The sequence below is a fragment of the Chiloscyllium plagiosum genome, chromosome 10 (assembly GCF_004010195.1).
Source record: "Chiloscyllium plagiosum isolate BGI_BamShark_2017 chromosome 10, ASM401019v2, whole genome shotgun sequence".
Taxonomy (NCBI): domain Eukaryota; kingdom Metazoa; phylum Chordata; class Chondrichthyes; order Orectolobiformes; family Hemiscylliidae; genus Chiloscyllium; species Chiloscyllium plagiosum.
The window spans coordinates 81,109,794-81,127,975 of record NC_057719.1 but is presented as its reverse complement, the minus strand read 5'-3'; the positions used below and the strand labels follow the sequence as shown (position 1 = coordinate 81,127,975).

General features: G+C 40.0%; 1 protein-coding gene across 6 annotated transcripts in view; it reads left to right on the top strand.

The window, feature by feature from the left end:
- Positions 1 to 16,878, top strand: part of pacs2 (phosphofurin acidic cluster sorting protein 2) — a 282,143-nt gene extending 265,265 nt beyond the window's left edge. For all 6 annotated transcript variants that reach the window (XM_043698194.1, XM_043698193.1, XM_043698192.1 and 3 more), the window contains 5 exons: positions 1,917 to 1,959; positions 2,451 to 2,583; positions 9,097 to 9,329; positions 9,566 to 9,679; positions 11,354 to 16,878. In XM_043698194.1, coding sequence (XP_043554129.1) covers positions 1,917 to 1,959; positions 2,451 to 2,583; positions 9,097 to 9,329; positions 9,566 to 9,679; positions 11,354 to 11,472 — 642 coding nt within the window. In that variant the 3' untranslated portion in view covers positions 11,473 to 16,878. The remainder of the gene's footprint in view (positions 1 to 1,916; positions 1,960 to 2,450; positions 2,584 to 9,096; positions 9,330 to 9,565; positions 9,680 to 11,353) is intronic.
- Positions 16,879 to 18,182: the final 1,304 nt, after the last annotated feature.

Sequence of the window (18,182 nt, the reverse complement as noted above, 5' to 3'; positions counted from 1 at the left end):
TTTCTCACATTCACAACCCCCACCCCAGACAGACAGACACACACAGACAGACAAAGACCCACATGCACACATATATATTCTGTGTGGTGAATTTTATTGGTACTTTCAGAGTTACATTGCTCAAAAACTACATTTGCTCAAAAACTACATAGATTCATGTCGAACTCTGAGCGCAAAAACTGCATGAATTTATGTAAAACTCTGTTATTTCACTTTTTAGATTGGAATCAATCTAAACATCAGGTCATAGACAGAGAACACAGGGGGCTAACACCTTCAACATATTGTCTAGCTATCACCATTGTTAACAGCTAACCTGAGAATGCAACTTTTATATAAAAAAGGGTTTTGTGATTTACACATGAAAAAAGTGAAACTATCACTGTATTCTAACGGATGAAAGGCTTAACAGACAATCAATTCTTCAATGTATAATTTCAGTTACATCACAATGCAAATTTTTGCTATAAATTCTGTGTTACAATCGAGCCCTCCACAATCACCTGATGAAGGAGCGTCGCTCCGAAAGCTAGTGTGCTTCCAATTAAACCTGTTGGACTATAACCTGGTGTTGTGTGATTTTTAACGTTGTACACCCCAGTCCAACACCGGCATCTCCGAATCAAAAGTTATGTAGATTAGGAAAGAATGTGGAGTTAAATTCACGATCAGATCAGCCATAATCTTATTGAGTGGTAAAGTAGATCCAGAGGCTAAATGGTCTACAGTGTTTAATGCTTATTATCAAGAAAGAGAATGTTTTATGAACTCAACAGAAAAGAATATTACATTTTGTGTGCTTGTTGAGACATGAGAGTTGCAGGTGTGTGGGCATTTAGTTGGATGGAGATTGTGATTGAACAAGTGTACACTAGATTTTCATTGAAGCTTGTGTTTGTATGTGAGACTGTAGAGTGATTTTGATGGGCACGTGACCTGAAAAAGTGTACGTAGTTTGGAGGTGCCAGTGTTGGATGGGGTGTACAAAGCTAAAAATTGCACAATATCAGGTTATAGTCCGAATAAACCTGTTGGACTATAACCTGGTGTTGTGTGATTTTCAACTTTGAAAAAGTAAATGCATGCATTCTGGGTGGTTTAGGGATGGGCTACAAATTTAGTCAGGAACACTGAGGAAGCACTGAAGGAATACTTGTGTATATTTGTGGAGGACGGCTGAATGTATTTCACCATGAAGAGAGTCGAGGAATTGATGCCAGTTGGAGAAAAGGTTGAATAGATATGCATGTCTTTGAGGAAGTGAATTGAGTGTATGCTTGCATTTTGAGGTAGGTGTATTAAACATTTGCGTAGTTTGCTTTTGTGTCACTGTAACTTATTTTTCATTTAAAATTATGGGTTATAGCCTGTATATAATCAACAGAAACATAGAAGGTTAAACATTCCATGAAATCCAGATACTGAGAAGCTGTACTCCCTATTTTGGAATTGAGAGGCTGACTCTGTATGATCAGATGATGAGAGTCTTGTGCTCCACATGGGTGACACGGCGGTTCAGTGGTTAACGTTGCTGCTTCACAGTGCCAGGACCCGGGTTCGATTCCAGTCTCTGTGGATTTTCCCCGTGTCTGTGTGGGTTTCCTCTGGGTGCTCCGGTTTCCTCCCAAAATCCAAAGATGTGCAGGTTAGATGAATTGTCCATAGTGTAGGTTATTAGTCAGGGATAAATTATCGGGTGGGGGAATGGGTCTGGGTGGGTTACTCTTCGGAGGGTCGGTGTGAACTTGTTGGGCCAAAGGGCCTGTTTCCACAGGGATTCTAATACTGTACAAACAGCCCAGATACTGAGGAAGATATGCATACAAACTGCATATCAACACATGTTCTTCATAGTAATTGGCTGCTGATTCTCGATACTTTCTGCTCTTAATACATCTAAATCTATAATATTGCAGGTGGTGAAAGTCGGAATTGTGGAGCAGTCTTCAGCGACGTCAGGTTGGTAATTTCCTCTGAGCTCAATTGATTCCCTGCAAATGATGGGAAATATGTGTGAGGCCATGCAGAGAACTGGTTCTCAAGCTTATTTCTTTGCATTACCCCTGCACAAATGGGCTAGTAATCACTGATCAACACTCTACCCCAATCTCAATTCTAATGCATGTTATGAGTCTTTCAATAATACTTCTAAGAAAACAGGCATTTGCATTTGTGTCACTCTATGCATCTCCAGGTGAGACAGACAGCCCACACTGCATTGCACATGCAGCTGCAACATTTTCACATTATTTCATGGGCTTCTTGAGAAGTATCTGTGGAACCCAGTTTGCAAACCATTAATGGAAAGGAACTTGACTCTTGGCCAAATGAGTGTTGTGCTCTCTGGCATTTGATACTGTCATTGGTTAGAGATGTTTTTCAAATATGTCTTAGACTTACACTGTCAGATCATATCATAATAGTGCTAAATAAAGTTATATTACCTGCAGGTGATTCTGATGATGCTGCTACTTCAGGCCCTAGTGTCTTGTCTTCTACTCCTCCCACACTGTCTCCAGCAATGAAAGAAGCTTCCCCTACACCACCTTCCTCCCCGTCTGTTGGAAGTGGACTGTACTCAAGGTAAGCATTTGAGAGAAGCCTTTCTTTTAAGTCTTTCCCAGAATGTGAAGATCATTGGTGAGGCCAGAAGGTGAGACACCTTCTTGAACTGCTACAGTCCATCTGGTGTAGATAGACTTACGATGCTGTTAGGTAGGGAGTGGCGAGGTTTTATCCATAGTGATGAAGGAATGTGTTGTATTTCCATGTCAGGATTTGTGTGGTTCAGCGAGAAACTTCCATTTGTGATGTTCCCAAACATTTGCTGCCTTTTCCCTTCTAGGTGACAGAGGTTACAGACTTGGATAATATTGTAAAAGGAGCCTATGTGAATTCCCTTTCTGCATCTGTATATGGTACTCACTGCAGACCTGTGTTACAATGTTGGAGTGTGTGAATGTTAAATGTGGCAGATGGGATGACTGGCAAATGAGCTGCTTTGTCCTGAATATTGTTGAGCTTTTAAAGTGTTGTTGGAGCTACGCCCATCCAGATAAGTATTTCATCACACTCCTGGCTTATTGATGGTGGGCAGGCTTTGGAGTTCATGGAATGTGGGTGTCACTGACTAGAGCAGTGCTCATTGCCCAACCTTAATTTCCCTTGAGAAGGTGATGGGGAGTTGCCACTTTGAACCACTGCAGTGCATAGAGTGTAGGTACATCAAAAGAAGATGTGACAGTGACAGTGAAGGAGCGGCAATATAACTCTGAGTCAGGATGGTGTGTGACTTTGAAAGGAGTTTGCAGGTGATGGTGTTCCCAAGCATCTTCTACCCTTTATCTTTTAGATGTGGAGGTTGCAAATTTGAAACATGTTGTCAAAAGAGCTTGGGTGAGTAACCGCTGTGCATCTGGTAATTGGTACATCCTGCTGCCATTGTGTGTCAGGAGTGAGGGTGCTGAATGTTGAAGGTGATGGATGGGGTACCAAACAGGTATTACTCACCACAGAAATCCCAGACTCTGAATTTGTCTGCAAGTTTTGAGGTTCAGGATTTGTCAGTTAAAAGGCAGTTGAGAATTTGTAAATTATTTTAAGAAAGTCAATTAAGCAAATTAAGAAGTAATAGTTGTGATATGATGTATCAGCTACATCGATAGGAAGACCATTGTACCTGTGACAGCCAAAAGTAGTTTATTTAATCCTGGAAAATGAATGGATAGTGTTTCGAGTCTTGATCTCTCTAGTTTGTGACACCAGAATTCCCCTTAGTAACTGAAGAGTTAGGAAGCTCTCGCCCCCTCTCCTTCCATCTTCTTTATTTTCCCAGACTTCCTCTATCTAAAGAAGGTGGCTGCCAGACTAAGTATAGCCTCTGTCTCTAAGTGCCTGTTAATATACTGTATTTACAGGGACTGGTAGTTTCTCCTATGTCAATCAGTTATTCAAACCTGCCTAACAAATTAATACAAGGCAGGTAGTGAAGCAGTCAGCATGCTCACCTCTTCCTCTATCCATCACTTCAGCTTGGGTCATTTTTTTAGTTGACCTCATGCTGGTGGTCATTTTTGTTGACTCTGACCAGACACTCATGTAGATGAGAGGCCAACATTTCAACTTTGAGGTAGGAGCCTGAAGTATGAGACTTCAATGTTTCTTGTCCTGTTAAAATGCAAGAAAAGAATCAATTTCTCTGTCAAGGTGGCCTTATCGAATGCTTACGAATTCTATAAGAATTCAAAATTAAAAATCACACAACATGAGGTTATAGTCTAACAGGTTTATTTTGAGGCATCAGCTTTGGAAGCACTGCTTCTTTATCAGGTGGTTGAAGCAGTGCTCCGAAAGCTAGTGCCTCCAAATAAACCTGTTGGACTATAACCTGGTGTTGTGTGATTGCTAGCTTTGTCCATCCCAGTCTAATACAGGCACCTCCAAATCATAAGAATTCAACACTGTCCTTCAGATATTTGACTGCAACATCATAGAAAGTGTGAGTATCTGCCTGTTTCTCTCCCATCTTTCAGAACACATGGAAACCTCCACATACAGCAGTTGAATCCTGTCTGGCTCAGCTCATTTTTGAGTTGGTCCAAGGTGGGTACTTTCTCCTCTGCTTTCTCCCCTCTCGTATCCCGTTGCTCTGTTTGTAAATCACCGAATCCCCTAAATTTGACTGCAGTCTACAGCTCACTCCTGGGTTTCTGTTATTCTACACATAATCGTCCCGAATCCCCTTGATAAAATTCCAATCTGTAACTGACTTCCATTTTTAAGGGACTCTGTACATTAGCCAGCTCAATCCTTTGATTAGATTCCAGTCTGGATCGCACTCCTGGGTATCTGTTAGTCTGTATATTAACCATCCAATCCAAACCCTGTTAAAATTGCCCAGAGTGTTCAGGGATGTGTAGGTGAGGTGCATTAGTCAGGGGTAAATTTGGGGAAATGGGTCAGGATGGGTTATTCTTCTGAGGGTCGGTGTGGTCTTGTTGGGCTGAAGGGCTTGTTTCCCCACTGTCGGGATTATATGAATCACCCGGAACCCATTCGATTAGATTCCAATGTGTAACTCACTCCCATGTATGTGTAACTCACTCCCATGTATGTGTGACTCACTCCCATGTATGTGTGACTCGCATGTTTCAAAAACACCCCAAAACCTTCAATTCTATTCCACTTGATGGAGTTTAATTTAGATAAACGCAAGGTGCTGCATTTTGGGAAAGCAAATTTTAGCAGGACTTATACACTTAATGGTCAGGTCCGAGGGAGTGTTGCTGAACAAAGAGACTTTGAAGTGTAGGTTCATAGCTCCTTGAAAGTAGATTGGCAGGTGGATAAGATAATGAAGGCAGCGTTTGGTATGCTTTCCTTTATTGGTCAGTGTTTTGAGTATAGGCATTGAGAGGTCATGTTGCGGCTGGTCAGGACATTGGTTAGGCCACTGTTGGAATATTGCGTGCAATTATGGTCTCCTTCCTATCAGAAGGATGTTGTGAAACTTGAAAGGGTTCAGAAAAGATTTATAAGGATGTTGCCAGGGTTAGAGGATTTGAGCTATAGGGAGAGTTGAATAGGTTGGGGCTGTTTTCCCTGGAGCATCAGAGGTTAAGGGGTGACTTTATCGAGGTTTATAAAATCATGAGGGGCATGGATAGGATAAATAGACAAAGTCTTTTCCATGGGGTGGGGTAGTCCAGAACTAGAGGGCAAAGGTTTAGTGAGAGAGGGGAAAGATATGAAAGAGATCTAAGGGGCAACTTGTTCACTCAGAGGGTGCTACATGAATGGAATGAGTGGAAGTGGTGGAGGCTGGTACAATTGCAACATTTAAAATGCAGCTCGATGGGTATATGAATGGGAAGGTTTGGAGGGATATGGGCCAAATGATGGCAAAAGAGACTAGAGTAGATTAGGATATCTGGTCGGCATGGACAGGTTGGACCAAAGGGTCTGTTTCCATGCTGTACATCTCTCTATGAAATGTATTATTTGCCAAAAGTCCCATTTCTTCCTCTGTTTGAACATTGACACCAGTACTGGGGAAGGAGGGTGCTGTTCTGATGGGACTGGCTCCACCTGAATCATGCTGAGACCAGAGTCTTGATTAATTGCATAACTAGGGTTATGGATAGGGATTTAAACGAAATAGTGTGAGGATGTATTCAGTTGCATGGAAAATTCTAAAATCAAAGATAAAGGAGAAGGTAGGATTGCAGGTTAGTGATGGGGCTGATTGTTCACCAGAAAATAACAAAAGGAAGGGGCAGAAGGTGTGAATGTCATATTGTTCCAAGGAACCATAAAAATGTAGGGAAATTTGATAATAGAACAAACTTAAAAGCTTTGCATCTTCATGCGTGGAGAATTTGGAATAAAGTGGACAAATTGATGGTGCACATTGAGGTAAATGACTATGGTCTCAAAACCATTATAGAAACATGGTAACAAGGAGATCAAAACTGAGAACTAATCATTCAAGGATATTTGACCTTTTAGAGAGCCTAGAGGGATGGAAAAGATGTTAGAGTAGCACTGTTAATAGTGGATGAAATGTTGAGAGACAATCTAGGCGGGGGTGATATAGAGTCCATTTTGGTAGGGGTAGAAACAAAACAGCAAAGGAAAGAAGACTTTGGTGACAGTGGTGAGAAACCCCCAAAAAGTAGACTATAAATGAACAAATATTAGGAGCATATAGAAAGAATAGAACAATAATTATGGATGACTTTAATCTTGTTGATTAGGTTAATCAGATGGGAAAGGGTATCTATGACAACTAATTCATCGAATGCATGAGGAATAGATTTCGAGAGCAAAATACAGCCAACCATGGAGTTGTCTATGATCTGGATATCAATATTGAGGCAAGTTAAATAAATGGCCTCAGAGTAAATGATCCCCTAGGCAGTAGTGATCATAACATTATAGAATTTAATATTCAGTTTAAGAATGAGAAACTTGAATTGGAAACAACTATATTTAACTTAAAGGGGATTACAATGAAATGATTCTTTGGCTAAAGTGACCTGGATGGATGGATTAGCAGGAATGACTGTAAGCAAGCAGTGGCATTCATTTAAGGAGGTAATTCATTACTCTCAGCAAAAATACATCCCAATAAGGAGGAAAGATTCTGTGAGAGGGATAAACCAACCATTGCTAACCAAGGAAGTTAAGGTGAGTATTAAGTTCAAAGAAAATAGTATATAAGGAGGCCAAATATCCCTGAAGACGGAGGTAAATTCAGAATCTAGTAAAGGAGGCAGAGAAAATAAAGTATGAGGGCAAATTAGCAAGTAGTATAAAAACTTGATAGTAAGAGCTTCTTTAAATTACAAAAAGAAACTATGTCAAAGTGAACTGAGGCTCTTTAGAAAATGAATCTGGAAAGACAGTTATCGGGATCATGGAAATGACAGAGGATTTAAATAGTTATTTTGTAGCAATCTTTACAGGGAGGATATTTCAAATGTGCCATTAATACTAAAGAATACCGGGGGGAATTAAGGACCACCACCATTGCTGAAGTAGTAGTATCAGACAAGCTAATGGGGCTAAAGGCATATATGTCCCCTTGCATCCTAGCATCCTAAAAGCAGTAGCTACAGAGATAGTGGGTGTATTGGTTGTAGTGTTGTTAATTGTTGGATTCTGAAGAAGTACCAGAGGATTTGGAAAAATGCCATTGTGACACTCCAATTCAAAAAGGGAGGGAGGCAGAATGTGGGTAACTCTAGGCCAACTCGCCAGACATTTATTATTGTTTTTTGGAAAAGTATTGGTATCGATTATTAGTGAAGTAATAATACCACCTTTGGGAAAATAATAATTTAATCCAAAGTCAGCGTGACTTCATGAAAGGGAAATTTGTCTAATTTATTAGACTTTTTTTTTTGATGAAGTCTCAAACCAGAGTGGGTATAGCCGAAACCAGTAAAGGATGGTGGTGGAGGGTTGTTTTTCAGACTGGAGGCCTGTGACCAGTGGAGTGCCACAAGGATCGGTGCTGGGTCCTCTACTTTTTGTCATTTACATAAATGATTTGGATGCGAGCATAAGATGTACAGTTAGTAAGTTTGCAGATGGTGGGCAGCACGGTGGCACAGTGGTTAGCACTGCTGCCTCACAGCGTCAGAGACCCGGGTTCAATTCCCGACTCAGGCGACTGACTGTGTGGAGTTTGCACATTCTCCCCGTGTCTGCGTGGGTTTCCTCCGGGTGCTCCGGTTTCCTCCCACAGTCACAAAGATGTGCAGGTCAGGTGAATTGGCCATGCTAAATTGCCCGTAGTGTTACGTTAAAAAAGGGGTAAATGTAGGGGTATGGGTGGGTTGTGCTTCGGGCGGGTCGGTGTGGACTTGTTGGGCCGAAGGGCCTGTTTCCACACTGTAAATAATCTAATCTAATCTAATATGACACCAAAATTGGAGTGGACAGCGAAGAGGGTTACTTCAGATTACAACAGGATCTGGACCAGATGGGCCAATGGGCTGAGAAGTGGCAGATGGAGTTTAATTCAGATAAATGCAAGGTGCTGCATTTTGGGAAAGCAAATCTTAGCAGAACTTATACACTTAATGGTAAGGTCCGAGGGAGTGTTGCTGAACAAAGAGACCTTAGAGAGCAGGTTCATAGCTCTTTAAAAGTGGAGTCGCAGGTAGATCTCCAGCATTCACATTCTTTGTTTTTACATAAGAAATTAAACTATGTTAAAAACAAAGTCTGTATTCTGTTTTACCTTCCCTTTTGTAACTATTTCCCCTGCCTCTCGCTGTATGACTGCTCACTGGCATGTGACAGTAGTGTTATCTACTTGTCCTCTAATTTATTTAATTTCCTCCTTCCCTATGAGAGAGCTCCTCGACCCCACTGAACACATTCAGCAGAGCTGATCCTGTGTTGAATTACATTGGTCAATCCATGTCTCAAATTTGTTGCAAATTCACAGTTATCACATAGTCTTGTTTGTTCATTCAATATAGACAGCCAAGTCCAAATGACCAGTGTTGTTAAATGATGAGATTTTTCTGAGCACTGATGTGTACATTCGCAGTCAGTAATGTCATGATACTTGACTCTCATCAGTTCACAGAGCCTTGGCCACAGTGGAGAACTGATGGGACTGCAGGTTGACTACTGGATCGCACAACAGCTGGCTGACAAGAAGAAGGATCCAGAGAAGAAGGATGCTACAGCAAAGAACACACTGAAGTGTACCTTCCGTTCCCTTCAGGTCAGCAGACTGCCAAGCGGTGGAGAAGTTACAACCCTGCCGACAATGTCTATGACAGTGGTGACAAAGGAGAAGAACAAAAAGGGTAAGATATTGCACAGACCAGGCTGACTTTTTAATTGCTATTGTAGCTGCTAAGATGGACCAGTGTTTAATTTGGCCTGCCCCCTTTACTTCTTATGGAAAGGTGGTCTTTGTTGGCATACTAATCAATCTATTATATGTTAATTGATAGTAGAAATGCTTTTGGATTTGCAGCTGTTCCTCCAAATATCAATGTTTCGTTATTTATAAAAGTATGTTTGTATTCTTTCTTTATAGTGATGTTTTTGCCCAAGAAAGCAAAAGACAAAGAATTGGAATCTAAGAGCCAAGTGATTGAAGGCATCAGCCGATTGATCTGTACTGCAAAGCAGCAACAGACTATGCTGCGAGGTAAGAAAAAAGGAAATTAGATTCACAGCAGCAGAACATCTCACAACAGTGCTTTTTTAGTGTTGTTCAGTGGTGAAATACACAGTTATGATGTTTCAGAGAGAACGTAAAGAAGCATTTACATTTATGTAGTGCCTTTAACAAACTCAGGGCATTCCAAGTAAATTAAACCTAATAATGCACTTTAAATGTAGTCACTTTTGTAATGTAAGAAAAGCAGAAGTCAATTGGCATAGTGTAACATCACACAAACAGCTTATAATAATGGCCAGACAGTTTCATTTTTTCAATATTGTTGTTTGAGGAACTCTGACTTGTGTTCTTTTATGTTCACAGTTTAATATGACATCCAAAGGTGACTTTTAACAGTGCAGCACTTCCTCAGTACTGCAATGCAAATGTCAGCCAACCTTTTAAGCTCAGCAGATCTGGCAGATGTGGAGAGAGAAACAGGACCCCTTTTTTATTTTAGAATTTCAGACCCAAAACATTAACTCTGTTTCTCTGACAACACAGATGCTGCCAGACCACCTACACTTTTTCAGCACTTTCAATTTTTACTTCAGATTTCCAGTATCCACAGTATTTTGCTTTATTTTGAGATTTGTGACTAGGGCTTAAATCCAGGACTTTTTTGGGTGAAGTGAGAATGCTACTCCAGATCACAGCTGAATCTTAGTTCCAACCATGAAGCTATGATGGTTAGTTTCGAGGTTATGTTTTGCTGAACCCTATTCTTCTCACTCCGCCTTGTAGAGATTCATGTCCTGTGCATACGCCCTCTTGATGGGAAAGAGCAATTTTTTGCCTAATTAACAATTTTAGCGACCTATCTAATAAACTAGAGTATTTCAGTTTTAGTTTTCCTTGCTTAGAAATTTGGCTTTTAATATAAAATGCATAGTTGGTGAAAACTTCCTTGGATCTGCTCCCACTTCAAAACACTGTGAATTGAAGCAGGGATCTTCCTATAGTTGATACAAGATACAAACAGGAGTCACTTCCTCTCCAGCAGGTAACAGCATGGGTTGGTTTGGTGTTGATTACCTATTGATTCATTAATTAGTCACACAGGGCCAAAGGCTTGTACTGGTTCTTTGAAAAGCCATTTTATTTACTTCCATCCCCTTGCACTTTCCCACTAGCTATGCAGTGTGTTCCTTTTCAAGTATGTATCTTTTGAACGTTACTATTGAAGCTCCTTCCACTAAGCTTTCAGACTGAATTCCAGACCATAATATGACGGCACGGTGGTTCAGTGGTTAGCACTGCTGCCTCACAGCGCCAGGGACCCGGGTTCAATTCCCACCTCCGGCAACTGTCTGTGTGGAGTTTGCACATTCTCCCCGTGTCTGCATGGGTTTCCCCTGGGTGCTCTGGTTTCCTCCCACAATCCAAAGATGTGCAGGTCAGGTGAATTGGCCGTGCTAAATTTCCCATAGTGTTAGGTGTATTAGTCAGAGGAATGGATCTGGGTGGGTTGCTCTTCGGAGGGTCGGTGTGGACTTGTTGGGCGGAAGGGCCTGTTTCCACACTGTAGGGAATCTAATCTAATCTAATCATAACACATTATGTCAAAATAGATTCTCATCTAAGTGTTTGTTTTTTCTTCCCAACAGCAAGTACAGACATTGTTGTCCATCCTGCTCACTGTTTCTTCTGTTTCTCTTCCAGTAACAATTGATGGAGTGGAATGGAACGATGTGAAGTTTTTCCAGCTTGCTGCTCAGTGGTCCTCTCATGTGAAATACTTCCCAATTGGCATCTTTGGCCATTTGAAATCCGCTTACTAAACCTTCCCAGCTAAGCAAGAAATATTTAACCTGTAGCTGGTCTAGGAGCCAGCAACTAGTCAGTGCCAAGAACCTATTTCGAACTGGAGGTGCCTGCTGCTTGTGTGCAGTGTCAGAGCTTTGCATTTTTTTCTTAAGAACAATGATCTAAGGCAAGGAATAAAATGCATATCCTTATGAGCCTTATCAGAAGGTTATCTGAGCATGATGCAGCACTTTCTTTTCTGTGGGAAGGGGAGGATGCCATATGGATGTAATTTCAGGTGAACCATTTGCCCTGTTTCCTTATGGCCATTGCTTCCTGTTTTTCAGCTCTTGATAGAAGTGAAGTCTGCATATTGAAGTGTAAACCACAATTTAGCCATATCTCATCCACGTAGGCCAAAACAAAACTGACTGCAATTAAATATTGTTACAGCAAACCAATTTTGTGGTCCACATGACTCTAGTGCACACCACCCAACCCCTGCACCCCACCCCCAGTAAATGCATTCTGAATCTTGAGAGCAAGTTTGTTAAATGCCTAGATGGCCATTGCAGTCCCCCTCTTACCTCCCCAATCCCCACAACTTCAATAGTGGCTACGTATGGAGTGGGCCTTCAACACGTGATTTCTGAAGAGGATTGCTTTATGGTTATTTGATTTGGTACCTATTTTTTTTAAGAACCTTACTTCTTAATCCAGGCTCTTCACTACCATTCTGAGCAGGGCTTTGGCATGAGGATTGTGCTTGTTATCAAGTCAGACAAATAAGGGACCCTGCCTCGGCTGTTCAGCCTGGAGGTTGCCCCACTGAAAGCTTTCTTCAACTTTGTAAGCTGGCAAATGGGTTTGATTTGCACTGTGGTGATTCTATAAAAGGCACTTCCTATATTACTGTCACACCATGTTTTAATTAGGCTCTAATGTTTTTTTATGGTGGTTTATTCATTATTCAAAAATTCACTTTATGGGTGAAGTTTGTGGTTGACTAACAAGACATTTTTTAAAAACTCACAAGAGCTGAGATCTTTCCCACACTTTGTCCCTCACAGCAATTCTGTGACTTTGCTTTCACCACGCTTGCAAGTGAACCATGGCAATTTGTCCCAGATATCCAGCTTTGAACCTCATTTTGTGATATAACCTGGGTTGTACAGATTTCTAACTCCTAACTTTTAATTTTTTGAGTGGGTAGGGTGGTGGGGATGGGACTTTTTTTTTCCCCCCAAATGTAACATAGATCTATTCAGTAAATCATTCAGATTCTCTGTTTGATTTGAGTGTATCTAACTATCAATGAAGAGGGAAAAGTGGCTGTTTTTCCCTGTGGTGTTGCTGAAAGTTTGCAGTGTACATAACAGTTTGTTAGCATAGCTTTGATAGTTAAAAATATAATTTTTATGCATTTAACTAGGCCTCCTGAAAAAGAACGTTATTTCTTGAGGGAGTGCATAGTGACATTTGTTTTGACACTAATAACTTATGTTGTACAGTTTTATATTGACTGGTGCAGTGATGGTGCAAAATCTGGCACTACAAGCACCAAAGGGCATTTGCTTTTAACAGAATGAATTTCTTTCCCCATACCTTGTATTGGCACAAGAGCTTTAAAATGATGTTACATAGGTCAGAATATGTGGTTCAAAATTAGGCTTGTAGCTTACCAGAAAATAAACCATGTTGCATTGATTTCCTACATGTTGGAAAATATTAATAATCTCATTATGAAGTTTAACCTTGACTGTGTGTGCTTTCTGTTTTTGCAAATACCTTGAACCTTTTTGTTTTAATGTGCCAAAATGTGTTTAAGTTATAATTCTGGTTGGGAATTAATTGGATCTCACCTGCCTTAAAACATGACAAAGTCAGGAGCTCTCCCTACGGGGTCTAATTTGCCTGTAAACTAATGCCTGAGAGTGCATCAAATTGCAGGTGTAAAAGTGACAAGTAATACTGCGAATCTTTAAGTGTCTTGAAGTTTAAATGAGTTGTAGATATGGAAAATCTGGCATCCATCTTCAGTATCTGGTGCTAGACCACTAATCTCTGCATTAGTTTATATGCCTTTGTGTAATAATACATTCATGTAGATTTAGCCTTACATCAAAGCTACATAACACAAAGTATAAGCATTCAGTTTCTATTGCATTACTGCTTCCTGTGTGAGTTCAGATCTCTGACCCAGTTTATTATAAGTACCATTTTCACAATTTGGTTCTCGGCAGTTGTCTATTCCAAAGGTTATTACCACTAGTTAATAGAAGAGTGTGTGATGTTTGGCCATTTCCAAAGGTCAAATTAGAAGGGCTTGAGAAAAGTAAGAATGTGTCTTAGATATGTGTAGTCTTTAACCAGGTAGCTGCCTCATTCCTTACTTTCAGTGCACTAAAAGTTTTTACAGGGTTATTCAGTTCATTGGGAGTGAAATTGGACGTTGCAAGTTAGATCATTTCAGCTACCTGTCAAACAGTATTGATCAGATGTGTACTGGGCAGCCAAATCAATCCTGTCTGTTCTACTTCATGTCCTGTATTTTGTTTCACTGCTACCACTTCAATTTTCCACTATGCTTCAAAGTGGGAATAAATTAAGTAATCCCCCTCAGGATGAGTAGATTCTTGTCCTGTATTATACTTGGCTGTACAGGAGACCTCTGCTTGGATGCATGGCTTGCATAGAGCTATTTGATTCCTGGAGAACTTAAAAGTGGGGTATTATAAATTATCTGTAGCATGCCTAGTTTAGGAAAATCTACCAACATTCCAGCTCCTTGTCCCTCTTCAGTCACTCTTCAGGAGAATGTGTGTGTCAAGTGTAACAGGGTCAGCTTTGATCGTGATGCCTTGTGAATAACTCACCAAAACCAAGGGCAGGCGCTCAGCTGTGAGATGGTCCACAGAATCGTACCCTAGACAGAATCGACACCTTCAGAAAAGAAAATTAACGGGGCAAGGGAAGAGAGGAGGATTTTTGTTTCAAAAGTTGTAAATCCCTGGAAGAGCTTGGAAATTGGAAGGAAGTAGGTATTCCAGAACGTTCTATATCAGTCTTGATGCACTAAGAAGCCCTATCAGTAAAACAATGCTATACACACTCAAACTTTAATAAAAAAAACTTTATCATTGAAACCACCAAAATGGCTGCTTTTGAAAGGTGTTGGCATAATAGTGTAGGTCTTCAGGATTGAGGGCAAGGTCTCTCCATTATTGGAGACCTGAGAATTTAGGATTCACATACTGACAGCTGTGCTATTGATCATTCAAAAACCTACTGTTTTTCTAATTTATTTTCCATGTTACTTAATATGAGCAAAGAAATGAAAATGCTTATCCAATACCATTTCTGAATTAACCTGATGTACTAAAGACTGCTTTGTGACTGTGGAAATATACAATTGTTTATAATGGTACTACTCTAATTCTACATTGTCGGTAAATGTCAAACTCTGTTATTCACATACTGCTTCCAGGTCCTGAAATGCTGCTATTTTCTTTAAGGGAAAAGTAATATTACCAGTCTCAAAATCCTCATTCCATCTCCAGTGCTCAATATGTAGCATTTAATATTGATTTTGTGAAAAGGTGTTATGATGTGGGACTTATCCACAGGCAGGCTATATCGAAAACCACTGATCTCTGCTGTTTGGTACTTTTGTGTTCACTAAGCTTATCTGGGCTGTGGGGTCAGCAGCACAGGTCCCTTAAGGTATCATGCTTGGATATGATGCTTTCCATGTTGGAGGAGAAAAAAGGAAATTGTTTTATCAAGTGCATTTGTGCTATTTTGTTCCGGACTGGATGCTAAATTCCAAAGGACATGAATTAGAGGTGCTATAGACTAAATGATCATGTAATAAGAGTTTAACTGCTGCAAAAACACAATGTCATCACTTGAGTGCATACCAAATGTTAACTGGTTCTAGAACATCCTGTGTGCATTTTGCATTTTTTTTGCACTTCTTCCTGAGCTTTTTTTCAACAAGCATAAGGGTAAGCCACTTTCTCACTAAATGGTGATCATGGAATGCACTAGTCAGGATGTGACTCAAAACCCATTCCACTTTACTAATATAGCTCAGTAACCTGGAGCGATGTATTTATATTGGCACAATATGTTGGCACTATAGTGCTGAGTAAGTTTGCAGTTGACTTAGAAAACAGGTTGCTGGTGTAACACCATGTGCACTGTTTCGAGACATGCAGGTACATGCCCACTTCTTTTTAAGGGTGAGGAATTAACTGCCACCTGACTCTTACAAATATGCTCTTTGAAGCTTTTTAATGTCCATTAATGGTAATCATGAATACTTACTTGAGATTTTACACTGACACTTGCTAAACTGTAACCGCTTAATAATAACCTTTTAAAGTGGTCACATTACCAACAAATATTAGTCTTTTCTGAGCTTCCTCCTATTTGTTTTACTTATTCTTTACAGCTTACCTTTTTTTTTTACTTTTTTCTTATTTTAGTTTTCTCATTTATTCTTTCACTGCTATTACTGTTTTTGTCTGCAATTTTGTTACTTTTTTCTTTGTTTTATTTGTTTTTATTATTCCTTGGAACTTTTTCTCATTGCTCTTTCTACTGTTACTCATTCCTGTTTTTCCCTACTGTGCTTCTGGTTTCAATGTTTGTGTTAAAATTTTTGTCTCTTGTGATGTAAGTTTTCTCTATTATTTCTCTATTGTTTCCTTTTTTTTTCCCCTTTCCTTACTGGTCTCTGCCCAGAATTAGAAGGCGATGAAACCCCATCCACAGCTCTTTAGTTTTCAGGCTGATCTCCAGAAACAGGAGCCAGAAGACCTTTGGCATATGTTTTACAAATGATGAGCATGACACAGCTTTTGTGAATCATTTGTTCTTTGGTTTGGAGCTAATGATGATGTACATCTGACATCAGTGGCTTTGGTTAGTAGTTACAAGTCTAAAGATGAGAGGGAATTAAGAGTTCCAAGTATTGCCCAAGTTTTCAATCAACCAGTACCAAATAAACAGCCAATGTGTTAACAACAAATACCATATCCAGCATTCTTTTTTAATCAGCATCTTGTTATAAGAGTCAGTCACAGTCTGTGCTGCGCTGTGAACATCTGCCTGTGACCTGGAATCAGTATGGAAGCAGTGTGTGTGAAACTGCTGTATGTATGTGAATGATTTTGAATACAGATGCATCTTTATGAAAGTACGCACTGTTTTGCTGTCCAGAATTAAAAAAAAGTTTTGTTTTTAATTTTTTTAATGAAACTTATTTTTGGATTTTCACTCTAGGAGGCTGATAATAGATTGCAGTCTTTTGTGTTTTGCAAGCCCATGTAGCACAAGTTTTTGTTTTCTTTTTTTATACTGGTGAAGACTTATGAAGGAACAGACATGTAATACATTGAGTACTACAATTAAATAAAATAACCGTTATCCATAAATTGTGTCATTATAAGAGAGTGGTGATCATTCATTTTGCTACTTAAACTTTTATTTTGAATTTCTGACACAACACCAAATTGCATTTATACATAGCACCTTCACTGAAACAGAACATCTGATAACCTTTGATGGAAGTTTAATCAGACACAATTTGACAAAAAAAAAGAAATACCAGAACAGGTGACCAAAGGTTTGGGCAAAGAGAGATTTTGAGGAAAATTTTAAAGGAGGTGAAGATGTTTAAGGAGACACTTCCAGAGCTGAAAGTCTAGAATAGTTGTGAGTAAACTTTAGCCAGAAGGGGCAGACACTAACATGAAATCAATGATCAATAATAATAAAGTTACATAACATTACATCACATATAATAACAAGACCAAATGTACTCTTTCTATATTTCGTCTTGGCTTAATGAAAGCAATGGTGTCCGTCAATGTCCAGCGTCACTCTCCCTCTCCACAGATGCTAACTAAGCTAGCTATATCCTTCCATTATCTGTGAGCAAATTACTGTAGATACTGGAACCTGCAGGTACTGAAAACAACGAACGTTGGAAATCACAAGTCAGGCAGCATCTATGGAAAGAGAGCAAACTAATATTGAGTCGAGATGAAGAGTCATCTCGACTTGAAACATTAGTGTGCTCGCTCTCCATGAACATAGCGTGACCCGCTGTGATTTCCAGCGTTGTTTGATTTCCTTCCAATATCTTCTCTTTTAAATTCAGACTTGCAACAACCACAAAATTTTAGTTTTGCAGTATAAATGCTGTGCGATATTGTGTTTTTAGGTTATCTTGTTGGGTCAAAGGGCCTGTTTCCACACTGTATGGGATCTAATCTAATCAGGATGAGGGAAGGGAGAGTTAAGGTTTTAAAAAGGGCAGCCCCAGTGGCATAGTGGTTAGCACTGCTGCCTCACAGTGCCAGGGACCCGGGTTCGATTCCAGCCTCAGGTGACTATCTGTGTGGAGTTTGCACATTCTCCCCGTGTCTGCGTGGGCTTCCTCTGGGTGCTCCGGTTTCCTCCCACAATCCAAAGATGTACAGGTCAGGTGAATTGGCCATGCTAAATTGCCCAGTGTGTTGGTTGCATCTGGGTGGGTTATTCTTTGGAGGGTCGGTGTGGATTTGTTGGGCCGAAGGGCCTGTTTCCACACTGTAGGGAATCTAATCTTTAACTCACTCAACAGCTCAGTATATTCATTAATACTGGGTTCCTGTTCACTCATTCATAACCCTTTACTAACCTGTTATTTGCTATAACATAGTTTCATTCATTCATTCATAAAACTTCAGTTTTA